This window comes from Mus musculus, chromosome 10 (assembly GCF_000001635.26).
Source record: "Mus musculus strain C57BL/6J chromosome 10, GRCm38.p6 C57BL/6J".
In the NCBI taxonomy this organism is placed as follows: Eukaryota; Metazoa; Chordata; class Mammalia; order Rodentia; family Muridae; genus Mus; species Mus musculus.
The window spans coordinates 10428043-10445240 of record NC_000076.6 but is presented as its reverse complement, the minus strand read 5'-3'; the positions used below and the strand labels follow the sequence as shown (position 1 = coordinate 10445240).

Here is a 17198-nt window from a genome sequence, read left to right as displayed (position 1 = left end):
AGTTTAAACAGCTCTCACACACCTCAAGACTTTAGCTGCTCTAGTCTAACATCTTAATAGCCACATTAATTTGAGTGTATTTCTTGTCCCTAGGGTTTTAATTATCACTAATGCTTTTTCCCTTGCTGAATTTCTTACTGTTTTCATTGAATGCCTAGAATACCAGTAGGGTAAAGTAATTAGTACCAGTCAAATAGTTGTAATGGAGCCGGTTCTTTCTGTGCATTTGGAGTCTATTGAGTCTCTGTTTCCACACAAAGTAGTTTTTGTTTTTCTAAGTGTTAGCCTCCATCAGAGTTGGTACTAATGCAGGAAAATGCAATTCAGTCCTCTTACTAATTGGAAAAGGCTGTATCTATGTTCACAGCGATTTACTAAAACAACAGTGCCTTTTGAATGCTTCCTTGTAAGACATTTCAAATGAGACCATTATGTACAAAACATGCTTCTAAATCAATTTCAATATCAGGCAACATTGACATGAATGTAAATCTCCACTGACTGCATAATGCACTTGAAAGTGATAGGATTTTTAATAATTCTTGGTCTGCTCACTATAAATTAATCATTGATGCCCCCGACACAAATGGTTCTACAAATTGAATCAATAGGTGTTTTGTGAATGATCTCTACTTTTTAGTAAACCTCAGGGCTAAGAGATATGTTTGTATTAAAAATAAATTCAGTCTTCACTGAGAACATCCCCACCCACAACAGATATCATCAGCTGTACACTGCTACCTGTCCTCTGTAAAAGTTTTTCCTAGATGGATCATCTTAGAATGGGGTGGCACAGAACATCTAGAAGGGAAAAATCTAACTAAGAAAAATCTCTAGAATAGGATTTTAAGATATGCCATACACACTCACAATCAGAATCATTAAATATACTCATAAGTAAGGATAAAACAATGACAAAAAAACCTCATAAAACCAAGACTTTATATGAGATTTGGTCCATGAGACCTCCCTTCCTTCCAACTGTCTCATGAAACTATTCTCTCTCTCTCTCTCTCTCTCTCTCTCTCTCTCTCTCTCTCTCTCTCTCTTAAATTGCAACATTAGACCCTTCCTTTACCTCTCTTCAAACACTTTCATATACTTCTCTTGTTGACTGCTGCTATGTGCTTTTATATGTATACACATGCATATACAATGCATAGACATATATTCCTCAATATAACCTGCTGAGTCTGAATAGTGCTACTCCTATGTATGCTTTTCAGTGAAATAGTTTAAGAAAGGTCAGGTTGCCCTGCCCCACCCTTGGGAGTCACATTTGCCTGTAAACAAATGGCTGTTCACTACACTTGATAGCAGGGTTTATTTTTTACAATACCAGAAAGGGCCCTGATTACCTGCTGAGATGGGGTCCTGGTAAGTACACATGGTTTGATTTCTCTGTAGGAATGGGCTTGCAGATGTTTTACAAGATCAAAGGTTACATAGTAAAAGCCCTTCACCTGGTGTGATGTAACCTCAGCCTTTGACTTTAAAGACCCTAATCCTGCTCTTTCTGGCAGCTGGGAGTTTTCCCAGTTCCTAGCTTGTTTTCCTGTAGCCCACTAGAGGACTTAATACACTCTCCATTGGCTCAATAAAGTGTGGTGATGTGTAACATTCTGGAGTGGATTATATCATTCAGGATTTTTGGTATTAGATAACTTCCCTGGGGAAGGCTATTTCTCTTATGAAACTGTCTCTTAGTAAGTTAGGTTTCTTTTACTTTTCTTTTTTTATTCAAATAAATGTCTTTTTTTTTTTTTAAATTTCAGACTCCTGTAGTTGTGAAAAATGAAATCACATTTGACTTATTTTCACCAAATGAACATTTACTCTGCAGTGAGGTAGGTAGGGCCACAGGGCCCCCTGTCCCCACTGAGGAATGGCTTTTTGCCAGTCTATGTTACCAGTTCCTGGGCAGCCATTGGCATTCACCCTTGTTTACCTTTGAGTCATGGTTCAATTGAATGGGCGTTTTGTTTTATTTTGTTTGCTTGATTTTTTTTCCCAAATATCTTTGAAGTGTAACTGTCAATTGAAAATTGTATCTACTTATGTGTTTATGGTACATATTTTAGTGACTCAATATGCATACACACAGAATGAACTATTTATTCATCAAATTAAGAACGCTTGCTTACTTACCATTTTAGCTTACTTGTTCTAAAAGTTCTTAGTGTTCTCTGAAGCAGTTAGCTGTCTTCCACCCCAACATAGGTGTGTGTATGCAAGGTCGATAAATATACAAGTATATGTATATGTCTGTGTATATAAATATACACACATGCACATACTCTGCTAACTCAAAGTCAGTATCAAGTCAACATTTTTAGGTCTTTTAAATTTGTTATTTCATCATACCACAAAAAGAAAAATCAAGGCCTATTTTTTTTCTGCAATTCAGAAATCAAAATGATGACTATACTGTGTGTAAAATTTACAATCACTCTTAGAAACATACTTTTATCATATTTCACTTAAAATGGCCGTATCCTTTTCAAATAACCTATCAATACTAGTGGCTTTTGCTGTTTTTCATTTAGCTTATGAGGTGGATCATCAGCGAAATCTATGCTGTGTGGAAGATATTCAATGGTGGGATTCTGAGCAATTACCACAAGGGGAATTTGGGGGAGCTTCCTATTCTGCCCTGGAAACCCTGGGAACACATATACTCTCTCTGCAAGGCCGTGAAGGGTCATGTGCCTTTGTTCAACAGCTACGGGAAGTATGTCGTCAAACTTTACTGGATGGTAAGTCATTCACACTGCTGGGCATTGGGATTCATTTACCCTTCGTATAAAAGAAGCCCGAATAAAAGAAACCACTGGATTTAGATCTCTCAGGCAACCTTGGATTTTCTCTAGGAAGGTTAGCCACCTATGGGAGATTTCTAGGAGTGTGGCTGGGCAGCCAGACTAAAGGTGGAGTTCCATGATTTCCAGCAATTCTTAGTGGTCTCATCCAAAGAGCACCCTGCAGGGGCTGTTCACAGGTAAACACTGAAACTCAGAGATTTCCATATAGGTTATTTTTGTCAGCAGGTGAGAGATTGGTGGCTACTTGGTTTTCCAGTTGATAAAAATCAGCTGTCTCTCAGCTGGGGAAAGAACTTCTACGACTTTTGAAGCAGCCTTCAGCTAGGAGGGCTCCATCCACAACTGCATATGTGTGCATTACTATTTTTAGTAAAGAATTTAAGTAAATTCTTTGGGAGAAGGTGTACTCTCCCCACCTCTGCTTTCTTGTCCCCTTCCAGACACAAACCTATGCTTTTTGCTTTTCATTTTGAAAGTTCTTCTCCAGTTCTGATGCACTACTCATATTTGTCTATCCGTTGCTTGAACCTGGGAAGCTCTAGAAAACATGCTCCTAAAAATACCCTTGGCTCCCTTTCGCTGTCATCATGGTCTGCTGCAGATGCGGTTTTGCCCTCCTTGGATGGTCCTCCTCTTCATTCTCTCTCCTCTTCTCTCATGCTTTCTTTCACTGTAGTGCAATTTCATTATCTGGTCTTGTCACTGAGATCCTTTCCTCCTTTGCATGGGTCTCTCAGAGCCTTTTTCTTTGTAACTTCTTAGAGGCAACACATGTCCTCAAGGCCTTTAATGTTTAAAATTCTGATTTTTTTTTTAAGACTGTCTTTAGTGACACATGCCAGAAATCTTCCAAACTCAAGAGACAAAGGCCTGAAGTTCAAGCCCTTTCTGGGCTACAGAATAGGTTCAAGGCTAGGGAGGGAAATTTAATGAGACACTTTCTCAAAATAAAAAGTAAAACAAAGAGAAGGACCCAGTCAAGCATGGGCGCTAAACCGTAGATGCTTGCCTAGCTGGAAAGTTCTAGGTCCAGTCCTGCCAGTCCCCAGGACTAGAACATTAAGTAATTTTGTTTTTCACACCAGAATATCATTTTTCAGGAAAATGTTCACATGATGTTCAGCCTGGATTTTCAGCTAGTTGTACAAGGTTCTTTGACATTCGTCAGAGAGCAGAGGTATTGAGTCACCACACTGGAGCAGTGCATAGAGCACAGAGCTTGATTTCCTTCTGCCTGGCTATGATGACAGAATACAGGGACACAGAGCATCTTTCCAAGCACCTTATGATTTCCATATTGCTTTGACTCGCAATTCAGCTATCGCTTCCCACTTGAGGTACAGAATTCGGTGGCCAGCCTCCCCCTGTCTCTGCGCTCTCATCTGCCTCTAGTAAACAGATAGTACATACACCAAGACCAATAATTTATTTCAGTTGTTATCAGTGCATTTATGTGAAAAATGGTTTTTGTTTTTATTTCTCACTGATCTTTATATTTTCATTCACACTATTATCTAACTTAAGTTTCTAGAACTGTGGAGTGCAGCAAAATGCTTGGGAACTTCACACCTGTTTCCCATGCCCTTTCCACAGCACTTCCTTGACCTCTTGAACCTACCCAGGAGAAGAGGCTGTAGTATTGTTTTGCTTTCTGCTGTGTTATTTTCGAGACCAGGTCTCATGTGCACTGGCTGGCCTTGAACTCATATTGTAGGATGGCCTTGAACCTTCCTGTTCTCACCTCACATCTGAGGGAATCAGCCATCAAGAAACACTTACAATCCTCCTTTTTAAATAGATTCTGCATGCTACTCCACTAATTCAATGTAGTGAACAATGCTTTCAAGACCCAAAACAATGGCAATGGAGAAATCTTCTTCTATTACTCCGTTACTGTATCCCCCAAGAAAATACTATGCTTAATTTTATTATTATTTCATATTCATTTAGTAGGCAAATTCATGGACTATTAACATGTTCAAGATAGAGTTCTTTTTAATTCTAGCATATTTAGAAAATCACAGTCATGATTCATATATATATCTTTCCTATTTATTTATTCATTCATTCATTCATTCATTCTTTCATTCACTTTACATCCCAATCATGGCCCTTCCCTCTCAGTCCCCCCTAAACCCCATCCCTTCCCCATGCCTCTTCTCCTCTCAGAAGACAGAGGCCCCTTCTCGGTATTCCTATACCCTGGCACTGCAGGATTAGGCATGCAATCTACTGACCTCAGTTAGGGAAACTGGACCCACAGGCTAGCAACAGAGTCGGAGACAGCCCCTGCTCTAGTAGTTGGGGGACCCACATGAAGACCAAGCTGCACATCTGTGCAGGGGGCCTAGGTACAGCCTATACATGCTCTTTGGTTGGTGGTTCAGACTCTGGGAGCCCCCCAAGAATCCAGGTTAGTTGACTCTGTTGGTCGTCCTGCATAGTCCCTATCCCCTCTAGGTCCCTCAATCCATCTGCCAGCTCTTCCACAAGACTCCCCAAGCTTTGTCTAGTATTTGGCTATGGGTCTGTGGCATTTGTTTGAGTCAGCTGCTTGGTGGAGCTGTTATGGAACTGCCAGAGGACAGTTATGCTAGGTGCCCGCCTGCAAGAATAACACAGTACTGTTCATAATATCAGGGATTGGTTCTTGCCCATGGGATGGATTTAAAGTTGGTTGGCCATTCCCTTAGTCTCTACTCCATCTTTTTCCCTGCATATCTTGTAGGCAGGATTTGGGGTTGAAGGTTTTGTGGGTGGATTGGTGTCCTTATCCCTTCACTGTGAATCCTCCATGGCTACTGGAGGTGGCCCCCCTCATGCTCAATATCTCCCATTACTAGGAGTCTCAGCTAGAGTTAATCCCATAGACTCTTTGGAGGCTCCTCTGACCCAGGTCTTTGGCACATACAAGAGATGCCTCCCCCCACCACTAATTTCTATTCTCTTTCCCCCACTCTTCCTACATGTGGCTCCTCTTCTACATTCCTCTCCTCATTTTCTCTACCACCCAGTTTCCTCTTTCCATTCACCTCTGATGTCTTTTTTCCCTGTCTGAGTGAGATTCAGGCATCTTCCTTTGAGCCCTCCCTGTTAGTTTGTGGGGCATTGGGCTATGCAAAGACAGTCTGGTTTCCAGTCAAGTTGAGGACTGAAATTCGGGAACTGGTGGTGATAATCCACCTACTTGGGACTGAAGGGTTTCTTTCATGTCTCCTGGAACCCTGGCTCCTGTTGAAGTTACCGCTCCCACAGCCCTCACAGTAGAAACATGGCTAGTTGTCATGTAGGCAATGTCCCAAGCTTCTGACCTTCAGGCTAAACGCCTCCCCAGTTACCTAGCAACAGCATACCATAAGAGGGACTGTTTGGCCCCTCCTCACTCTCTTGCTCTCTTACTTCTCTTACTCCCCTTACTTTCCTCTCTCCTCTCCTCTCTGCTCTCTCTTCTTCTCTCTCCCTCTTCCTCTCTAGCCTTTCTTCTCTCTTCCCTTTTCCCCCTTCTCTCCTCTTGGCCATGGTGTCTCTCTCTCTCTCTCTCTCTCTCTCTCTCTCTCTTTCTCTCTCTCTCTCTCTCTCTCTCTCTCCACCTTTTATCTTTCTCCCTGCCTTTCTACAATAAAGCTCTAAAACCATAGACTGTCTCTGTTCATCAAGACCCTCTGTGCAGACTCTTGCCTGCATGGGAACCTCTCCCCCTAAGCCCTCTCTCCCATAACCCCGGGGCTACAGGGTGTCCGCTCAGGGTCCCCAGTCGGAGGCTGCCCCTTGTCCCTTCCCCTCCTTCGAGTGGGGTCAGTGGTTTAGATGCCTATTGGGGGCCAAGTAGAAAGTGTCTAGCAGCCTTCCCGCGTCTGCCTGACCAGAGCATAAGAACTACTCTGGCTGGGCACGGGTTATCCTCCCTTCCCCCTTCTTCCCCTGCCCCGTTTTAGTTCCCACATTAGTTGACTTCTTTGAGTCTGTAGATTATAGTGAGTGGGTATTCTGTGCTTTATAACTAATATCAACATATAAGTGAATATCGTGTTCATACCATGTATGTCCTTTTGGGTCTGGGTTAACTTCCCTCAACATGATACTTTTTCTTTTTGTTCTTTCTTTCTTTTTTTTTTTTTTTTTTCTTTTTGTTTTTTTCTTTCAAGACAGGGTTTCTCTATATAGCCCTGGCTGTCTTGGAACTCACTCTGTAGACCAGGCTGGCCTCAAACTCAGAAATTCGCCTGCCTCTGCCTCCCGAGTGCTGGGATTAAAGGTGTGCACCACCATGCCCGGCTTAACATGATATCTTTTCATTCTATTCATTTGCCTTCAAGTTTCATGAAGCCTGTGATTTTAATAGCCGAGTTGTTTTCCATTGTGTAAATGAACCACATTTTCTTTATCAGTTCTTCAGTTGAAGGACATCTAGGTTGTTTTCAGTTTCTGGCTATTATGAATAAAGGTGCTATGAACATGTGTTGAACATGTGTCCTTGTGGTTTGGTGGAGCAACTTTTGGGTATATGACCAGGAGTGGTACAGGTGGGTCTTGAGGCACAACTATTCCTACAATTTCTGAGAAAGAGCCAAATTGATTTCCAGAGTGGTTTTATAAGTTTACGCTCCCACAAGCAATGGAGGAGTGTTCTCCCTTGCTCCACATTCTTGCCAGCATGTGCTATCTATCACTTGAGTTTTTTTATCCTAAACATTCTACTGTGTGTGTGACAGAATCTCAGGGTCATTTTGATTTGCATTTCTATACTGATTTAACGATGCAGAACATTTCTTTAAGTGCTTCATTGCCACTGGAGAATCATAACATTGAAAATTCTCTGTTTAGCTCTGTACCCCATTTTTATTGGGGTGACTTACTTTGTTTGTATCTAACTTCTTGAGTTCTTTGTGTATTTTGGCCCTCTGACAGATGTAGGGTTGGTGATGATATTTTTCCCAACCTGTTGGCTGTTGTTTTGTCCTTTGGGCAGTGACTTTTCCTTAGAGAAGCTTTTCAATTTCATGAGATCCTATTTATTTTATTATTTATTTAATTAAAAAATATAGTTTTACTTCTTAAATACTGTGTTAGCTACATCACTCATATTCTAAGGGGAATGTTTTCTTTAGAGCTGCAAATCAGGTTTTTCTTCAAGAAGAACTTTCTCCCTGGAATCCACTCTACCCTAATTCCTTTTCTGAAAAGAGATTATTGCTATAACTAGGACTCCAAGTGCTATATTGAAGAGACAGGGGAGAGTGGACAGCCATGTCTTGTCTCTGATTTTACTGGAATTGTTTAAGTTTCTCTCCATTTAATTTGATGTTGGTTATTGGCTTAATGTATATTGCCTTTATTGTGTTTAGGTATGTGCTTTGTATTTCCAATCTAGCCACGACTTTTTAGCATGAAGTGGTGTTGTATTTTGTCAAAGGCCTTTTTAGTTTAGTATAATTAGTGAAGATTGTTAACAATTCTTTCACGGGAATCCAGTTTGCCACTTCATAAGATGTTTTACAAAGTGAGAGAGGGGACTTACCATGGCTATTTTTTATTGTGACCAAATATGCCCATCTAACACATTATTTTAACCATTTAAGGGTACCGTTAAGTTGTGTTCAGTATTATCAGAGTCTGTGAGAATGGTCAGTACTTATTTCTGGCACATCTCATCACTGGAAGTGTAGATGTTCTCAGTGGGTGATGGCTATCCATTACTTCCTGCAGCACCATTTAGTGGTCACTTTCTATTGCTAAGAGACTCCTAATTACATTTCTGTTATTGTAATAAATTATCTTGACAAAAAGCAACATGGGCAAGAAAGGGTTTATTTGTCTGAGTTTTTACAGATAATAGTTTGTCGTTGGAAAAAAGCCAAGGCAGGAAGGTACTCTATATTGAAAATTAGGTAATTAACTAGGAGCACTCAAAAATGGAGATTGGAAATATAAGATTAGTAAGCATATGTCTGTATCAGCAGTAATCAAAATTATATTTAAAGAATTTAAAATTTATTTAGAATATACATTTTTGTATGCAAATTCAATTTTATTTTTGTTAAGTCATGTTTTCATTCTGCTGTTCAAAACATATTTGCTTCATTTTATGCTCAAAAGGCATCTAAAAGAAGGAACAGTATTGATACCACTATAGACATGCTATAATAATAATTTCAGAAACTAAAATAGTCAATCAGATTAGTTCTGAAAACTGTATCTCAGTTTTCTAACATATGATGTTAACATCAGCTCTTTTTTTAATAAAAATGTGAAAGTTAGTGGAAAAATGTAGTAATGGCTGATGGTCAGAAGTGCACGATCCTTCAATCATTGAATGGCACTCCATTGCTTTCTTCTCATCTTTAGGGTTGTTGGAGAAAGATTACTGTGGATGACTTCCTGCCATTTGATGAGGAGAACAATCTCTTGCTTCCAGCTACATCCTATGAATTTGAACTCTGGCCAATGCTACTGTCGAAAGCTATCATTAAGCTGGCAAATGTTGAGTACGTAATGGGAAACTATTATTTGTGTGAAAATAACAAGGTGGGGGCAACAACATCCATGCTGAGGGCCTTTAATAAAATTAACCCAATGGAATCTTTCCTTCTACACAATGTAAACATTCAAATATAAAAGTTAATGTGATCACAGCACAGGTTTAAAGTATTGGTTTAACTGAGTAAAAGACAAAATCCACCCCAAGAAAACACACTCAAAGCGATTCTGCACTCTGTTTTCTTCTTAGGAGTGCATAGTATCACAGAAAATATTTCATGTTAATCAGAGAAATTGTTTCGTAGGGGAAATATTAAATCATTTAGATGTCGAATAATATATACTAGATCCAATTAATGTTTTTGAATCTGTGTTTGCAGCATAATGTATAAGCCTTAAAAAGAAATGAGTTCTTAGAAGGATGCCAAAGTTCTCCTGAGGCTTTTTCAGCCATTGGTCACCTGATATCGTCATGATGAAAACTATTCCTTTCCTTCAGTATATTTGCTTGTATTTATCTGCCCGCAAGACTTTTGCACCCCACATAGAAGTCAGCCATGTTCTACACACAAGCCTTCCTGCCATTTCAGGACAACTCCCCGTGAGAACAAGGCTCTCATTCTGGAGTTAAATGTGACAACATCTGAGCATCCTCACATATACTGTCCATGCCAGATCCCAGGATCTCCTGTAGGGTGCCATAGCAACTGAGGAGGCCCTGTCAGCCCTGCCAAAAGCTCAGCCCTTCCCTTCTTGAAGGATCATTAGCAATAGGATTCCTTTGGCAGGGCTGTATTATGTGGCTAGTCTTCAGACTCTGCTTCTTTTAGTTTTTCAAGGATACAAAACAAAGCAGGCACCACATTGCCAACCTCCTCCTCAGGTTTCTTGGTTATCCTCAATTCCTCCTGGCAATGTGTTTCACTCAGTGTTCAGTCCAACATTTCAATGGATTTATATATTTATTTATTTAAAACTTTTGACCAGATTATTTTTTTCTTTTAATTAGATAAATACTATTAAGTATTTCCACCAGCCACAGTTATGTCTGTTTGGCAAAAATAAGTATAATGCTCTTGGTGTCACTAAGAACTGGAGCTGCCAGGCTGGTGAAGCATTGAATAGATGACCCGGGTAGCTGTGGCAGCATTTCATTAGTTGTAAAGCCATGATTCTGTGGAATTCATTAGGAACATGACTAATAGATTTATTCGTTTAAAATAAATAAACAAAGCCAATTTGACCATAAAAGACTAATTAAAGTATATTTTAATTATAGTATATTTTTAAAAAAGATTTCTAGGAAACCTACCTTACATGACATCACTTATAATTTTTATATAAATTCATCTCAGATTTGATTTTATATGTGAGCTTTAGCATTCTACAGACAAACCTAATGCATTTTGGTGATTTACATACCCATGTGGAATATGGAGAGAAAGAGCATAATTTCCATACAGCTTGCAAAGTTGCTTATAAAATGAAACCGCCAGAAGCATTTAAGGGATACAGTGAACCATACACCACATTTATGTTGTCTTTGAGAAATGTAGAGGCATCAGAATTCATAATCCACTAAATAAGCCAGTGCAAACCATAAACAGTTGGCTATATCACTGACAGTCTATGAATTCCTTCTAAAGGAAAGGATGTATCTTGTCAGTCTGCATTGTTAGCAACATGCTTGGCAGTGTAGACTGTGCTTCCACTCTGGGGTGGAAGGGGCTATGATATGTCTCTTCGTTGACTAATTAATGTACATGTAAATTTACTAGCCAGACAAGGAAAGCACACATAGGCATAAGAACCAGCGCAGAGCGTGGTTTCTGGTTAATGGCAACTTTATGTCACACTGCCAGGTCTACTCTTTCACAGGATAGACAGATATTTCTCATTTCTGTTCTACTGTCAAAGTTTCACTAAGGATTCCTCATGCTCATCTTGAGTTGCCATGCAAGAGACTTAATATGCAGCCTCATGGTCATGTCAACATAGCCTCTGCAGTGGAAATGGTAAAACCGCTCTACTTTGGGAAGAACAGAGTCACACAGATTGTATTAACAAGTTGGCAGAAAGCTATACTATAAAATATGAGTATTTTATGTTTAGTAAATCAATGGAAAATTTCAAGCTTTCAAGTAAATACTTCCTAAAATGTGACCTACTTGTCCAAAGAAAACAACAAAAATTGTATCTTCATGCTGTCAAAATACATGTAAAAGTTTAATATTGGGTCTACTCATGCATTTTTTATAAACAAAAAAAAGCATCTAGCTTGTAAGATAACATTTCTTTATGCTGTGGTGTGCAGTTGCTAGGATTCCCTACATTGATTACTATGATGCTCTGTAGAGTGCTCCCTACTCATTATTCATTGCTATGTGTTTCCAAATGCTGGTAACTGTAATAACTAACATGTATTCTTTTTTTTTTTTCCAGCGTCCATGTAGCACACAGGAGAGAGCTAGGAGAACTCACAGTAATCCACGCTCTGACTGGGTGGTTGCCTGAAGTCATCCCTCTTCAGTAGGTTTTTCAAAAAGATATTCATCTATTTATTATCTATCTATCTATCTATCTATCTATCTATCTATCTATCTATCTATCTATCTATCTATCTACCTATTCATCCATCCACCCACCCACCCACCCATCTCTATCTATCCATCTATCATCTATCTATCTATCTATCTATCTATCTATCTATCTATCTATCTATCTATCTATTTATCTATCTATCTATTGGGCTTAGGGAGTGGTGTGCCAGGGAAGTCAGAGGACAATATGTGGGTTCCAGGAATCAAACTCAGATCAACAGGAGTAGCAAGGCGTACCATTTACATTCTTGGCTATCTCATCAACTTTTCTTCCATAGATTTAAAGACTAGGTTGCTCATATTATTTTTTTCTTTCCAACATTTCTTTAAGATGTTCTTTAAGATTAATTCAAGAATGGTCATGTTTTACAAAATGTTTGGGAGCCCAGCATTTTCTAGTATCACTGAACAAGCCTTGTAAGTTTTAGGATAAGTTACTCTTCCTTAGATAGCAGAGCAATACACTAGATTCCTTGTTGAATCAAGGACAGACTAGTCATAAAACAGACAATCAGGCAAAATCTGTCTTTATCTATCTACAAGATTTATGCCCCCAGAACACAGAAGGCAAGTCTTCCATGTGATACAGACAAACCTTTCTTCAACTATGGTTATTGGAGCACAACTCAACATGCCGATGAGCCACAGGTGCTGGAGCTGGAGGCACACGATGACTGTAAAGTCCTGCTCCGTTGGGCATCCTCACATGCAACCCAGAAGTCTGATCCCGTACCATCTTGCAGTGACACAGCAACTCCATTCTTCACTTAGCTTGCCCTCACGCCTTAGCATACCCTATCAGCCCTGTGTTCAAAGCTCAGCACCTCCTTTTCTGTAGGAACCATAGCTTTGGATAGTTATATTTCATGCATATTGGGAGACATCCAGTTACTTAAATAGCTAGTTTGGACCTCAGCTTGTACATTGCCTTCAGGAAAGAATACTGTATTGTTAGGGAAGAGGCAAAACAAAAACAAAGAGTTGCTACAGGTGGCAGTCTTGGGAAAACAAGTATATATCTTTGCTTGAGAGGACAGATTGGTATAACTTGACTTGTAGGTCATTCTGATGTGGCTTGGAGCCCCATTCAGTCCACAGTTGTCTTCAGCTGTTATTCTTTGTCTGCTGTGCTTAGCAGTGGCTCTGAGCCTGTCCTCAGTCAGTATGTGTAAGCTGAGTTAGTAATTTGTAAGGTATTTTCAAAGTCTTCCCCCCAAAAATGTGTAACAATTTTTTCAGGCTCTCCAAGCAGAAGCATGACCTTGCCTCTCGTCCTGAAACTGATGTTTATACTGACTTCAAAGGATTAGTTAAAATTAGTGTAGCTGATTAATTACTGTGGGAAAATCAACTCAGAACAGAGAAAATAAGGAAGTGGGTTAGAAAAAGTATAATCCCCCCAAAAGTGTTTGATATGTTAGTGAATTCTAGAACATGGATTGGAGAGGGACTAGGGAGGAGCATCAGATGCTATAGGCTTTTGATACCACATTAAAAAAATTCCCCTACCATCTTCAGAGGGGGAGAATATCACTGGAAAATCCTATTCAGGAGGATGCCTGAATATATATGTATACATATGGCATTTATACATGTGTATCATATATGCACATACTGCATATACACACGCATAGCATTTACAGCAAATAATCACATATAGCATATGAATACGTGCATATATTGCACATGTTGTGCATTTAGCATGCCTGTCCCCTCTGACAGCTTGACTTATCCACTAGTTTTGGTCTCTGTATCATCAAAGCAGTTTACATAGTAGGAATGCAATAAAAGCATGGTCAGTGAATAATATTTCTAACAAAAAATTAAGGTAACAATTGAAATTAGTCTTGGGAACTAAGACATTAAGTATCCTGTCAATAACATCTTGACATCAGGTAGAAAACCATCATCTGGGGATTAACACAAATGTATTTCCCCTAAGCCCAGCATATGTGGACAGAGTTTGGGAGCTCTTGAAGGAAATACTGCCTGAGTTTAAGCTCACAGAAGAGCCCAGTTCTGAAAGCAAAATCACAACGATAGACAACAAACTGAAGGAAGCCACGAAAGAGAACAAGGATGGCAAGGATGGCAAGAACGGCAAGGACCTCAAAGATGGCAAGGACATGAAAGATGGCAAGGATGGCAAGGACGGGAAGGATGGGAAGGATGGCAAGGATGGGAAGGATGGCAAGGACAGCAAGGACTTCAAGTTGGAAGTCTCCCTTACAAACCTGAAGATTCCCGAGAAGGTCGACAGAGCTGCAAAGGGTGAGGCACTGAAAGGCATCCAACAGGCCATGGCACAGAGATGCTATACAACCCCTGTGGAGGCTACTGATGTTTTTGTCTTTGTTTTTATGTTGCTATCATGTCTTAACTGTCCTTTGGATTTTAGAACTCTCAATGTGTCTTGTCACGCCCCTTTAGTAAATAGCACAGGCTGTTCTTAATTTTGCTCATATTCAATCACTGCTGCATTAGGAGGAGATAGGATACTAAAGTCTAAATCACTAGAATATCTTTCTCATATGCAGAATGGGATGGAGCTCAGCAACAAATATAAAAAACTTACCTTGTTGTTTTTAGGGAATAAGCATGGGTTACATAAATTAAAATTTTAAGATGGGGGTTCAAATATGAAGAAAATTAATTTCAAATTATGTTTTACAAAGTAGACAGTCATTCCTATTTTCAAGATAAAAAGTTGGCAAATAATTTATTCTGTGTTCACTGTGACTATCATAACTATGTATATGAAGAACCTGCTTATGAAGTAGAATGAAATCTATTAGAAATACTCAGAATTTTTCTGTATATTTTGGTAGTATCTAAAAGGTTCATTCAAATATTAATGCTTTAGAAAGTATTAACATTTTGTCAAAATTATTTTTTATGAAGATTGTTTCTAACCTAGGAGGGAGAAACAGAAGGGTCATAAATTGTAGTCAGCCTGGATAACCGTGTGAGCTACTCCAAGACCCTGTCTTAAGAATCCAAAGGTTAACTCAGTGGTGTAATACTCGCCCAGCATAGGCCATGCCTTAAGTTTGATTCCCAGCTCTGAAAAGACAAAATAAATAAGAGACCATATCTGCTAGTGTTTCTAAGTAGTATACAGAAATTTTACTTCAGATCTTCAAAAATGTACCAAGATAAGCCGTGTGAGTAATGTGTACCCACACAGGCCTAGCTTGATGAAAATAAGCAAAGAAATAGGAATGAATTACTTTTTAGTATATTCCCAATTAGTTTTCTTCTAGAAGCCCCTTTTGATGTTTCATAAATTAACTTCCAGGCATCCAACCATCAGTATTCATCTAAATATACTCTTTGCTGATGAAAGTACTATTAATTTTCTGGGCATTGGTGGTAATCTTGGGAAGCAGAAACAGATGAAACAGATGTGGAGGAAGCCACCTTCTGAACCCGTTGGTCTAGTGAGAAACACTAACAAAAGGAAGTGATGGTATTCAGAAACTAAAACATGAACTTAGAAGGGAAATACAGGAAGCAATGGCAGTCAGCGCAGGGCCTGTTGTAGCCTGAAAAGATGAATGGGGGTAACCCGAACAAAGAGGGCTGTGGCCAGAGCCTTGGCAGCAGAGGAGAACACAGGCACAGCGGCCATAAACACATGGAATATGGCAGGATATTGAAGGGCAGGGTATAGGATGTGCGCAGAGGATGCAGAGTGGAAGGGTAAGTGGGTTAGGAAGAGCTGGATTTAAAGCAGGCAGGAGTGATCAAGGTGAGTGTTCTAGATCATGTGTGGAGTCCTGCTCTTCATTGTAAGCATCGCTGACAGGCAGTGAAGACTTTACAAGGGAATCAAGATGGAATTTGCTTTTTCAAAAGTTAGTTTTGGCCACAACAGACAAGAATATTTTGGGAGATTTGAGAGAGGATTAGCGAGGAAATTGTGGACAAATGCAGAGAAACACAGTTTGGAGACTGTGGGGCCAGCTCATGTTAGACAAAGTGGCGTCTTGGGATACAGAAAGTTGAGAGACCCAGTCAGATGACTGTTTCAAAAAGAAAAAGGAAAAAGAAAACTAATTATAAAATAGCAGAACTTGGTTTGAGTCAGTTATGTAATTCTGAGTTGTTCAAACTGGATTCACGGTGAGGCGTACAGGAAGGCACCACGGAGTGATTTTGGTCATATTTAATCTGAAATGCCTTGAACATAATCACATGAACTTTTATTCTCAAATTGGCAACGGGCATTTAGGAGGCATTCACAGATTCACTCACATGGTGAGTGGTATTTCTCAAAAAAGACAGCATGGCATAAATCGGTAGGAACTGAACTTGGAGACTGCAACTATCTGAGAACTGGTACCAACAACAGGCTGAGGAAGCAGAGCGATGAGTGATCAGAGAAGTGGGGTCAAGAAAACATGTGTGTCCTGGCATTAACATCAAGGCGGGTGGGGTGGGGTTGTTTCTCCAAGAAAGAGAAACACCGTATAGGATACTATGAGAGATGAGCTATGATGTGAACTTCAGTTTCTCCATCCGATGTTGGATGTCAATAGATCCTGGGATTAGTGCACATGGAAAACTCTGGAAGAGAGTTAAGGAGACAGGGAGAAATATATCGACAACTCTGTGAGAAACTTGGCCTTGAAGAACAGCAGTAATAAATCGGAAGCTGATGGTGATTAATGTGTCATATATAGAATGTATAATTGTGAATCCAGTGAGGGTGTACACAACAGTTTCCTAGGGTGGCCCTCCAGAGGGATGTGGATCCAGCTCTCCCTCCCTCCTCAGGAAGCTGACACCACCACTGTCCTTTAAGATGGACCTTCCCAGTCACTGGGTTCCTGAGGAGCCATGGCTCCTCTGATCTAACAGTCAGGGCACAGGACGTTGGGGCCATGGAGTGAGCAGATACAAGTGTAGGTAAGTAGATGAGCTTGGTCTGGAAGAGGATGAGGACTGAATAGTCTCTGTTTCTAGGAAGCCTAGTCATGAGCTGAGAGTGAGGTTGAGCTGGAGCATAGAGACTTGCTGGGAATGTAACAGCAGTGTGGTGAGGTTTGCGGAACTAGGTAGGGAAAAGTAAAGTCCAGTGGCATGCAGACATCAAGATCAAGTTGTTTATAGTGGGGTTTTCTGAAATCATGGAACTAAATAACAGATAACATGGTAGGCTAGTGGTAAACATTTAAAAGAGCCGAATTGTTTTTCTATGTATGTGTTGTAATGAGATACATTATAAATCAAATTCCAAATAGGAATTTGAGAGTAAAGATCACTTTTAAAATTGTAAATGAAATCGCATAATTGC

The 17198-nt window shown here is 39.8% G+C and overlaps 1 protein-coding gene across 11 annotated transcripts in view; it reads left to right on the top strand.

Moving 5' to 3' along the window:
* Adgb (androglobin) overlaps positions 1–17198 on the top strand; it is a 139391-nt gene that overhangs the window by 29853 nt on the left and 92340 nt on the right. For 9 of the 11 annotated variants that reach the window (XM_011243163.3, XM_017313876.2, XM_030244999.1 and 6 more), the window contains exons 4-8: positions 1776–1847; positions 2547–2756; positions 9168–9307; positions 11742–11828; positions 13842–14170. In XM_011243163.3, the coding sequence (XP_011241465.1) occupies positions 1776–1847; positions 2547–2756; positions 9168–9307; positions 11742–11828; positions 13842–14170 (838 nt within the window). Of the gene's footprint in view, positions 1–1775; positions 1848–2546; positions 2757–9167; positions 9308–11741; positions 11829–13841; positions 14171–15267; positions 15602–17198 lie in introns of those variants that run through there. The other 2 variants (NM_001127353.4, XM_006512663.3) reach the window with 2 other exon arrangements.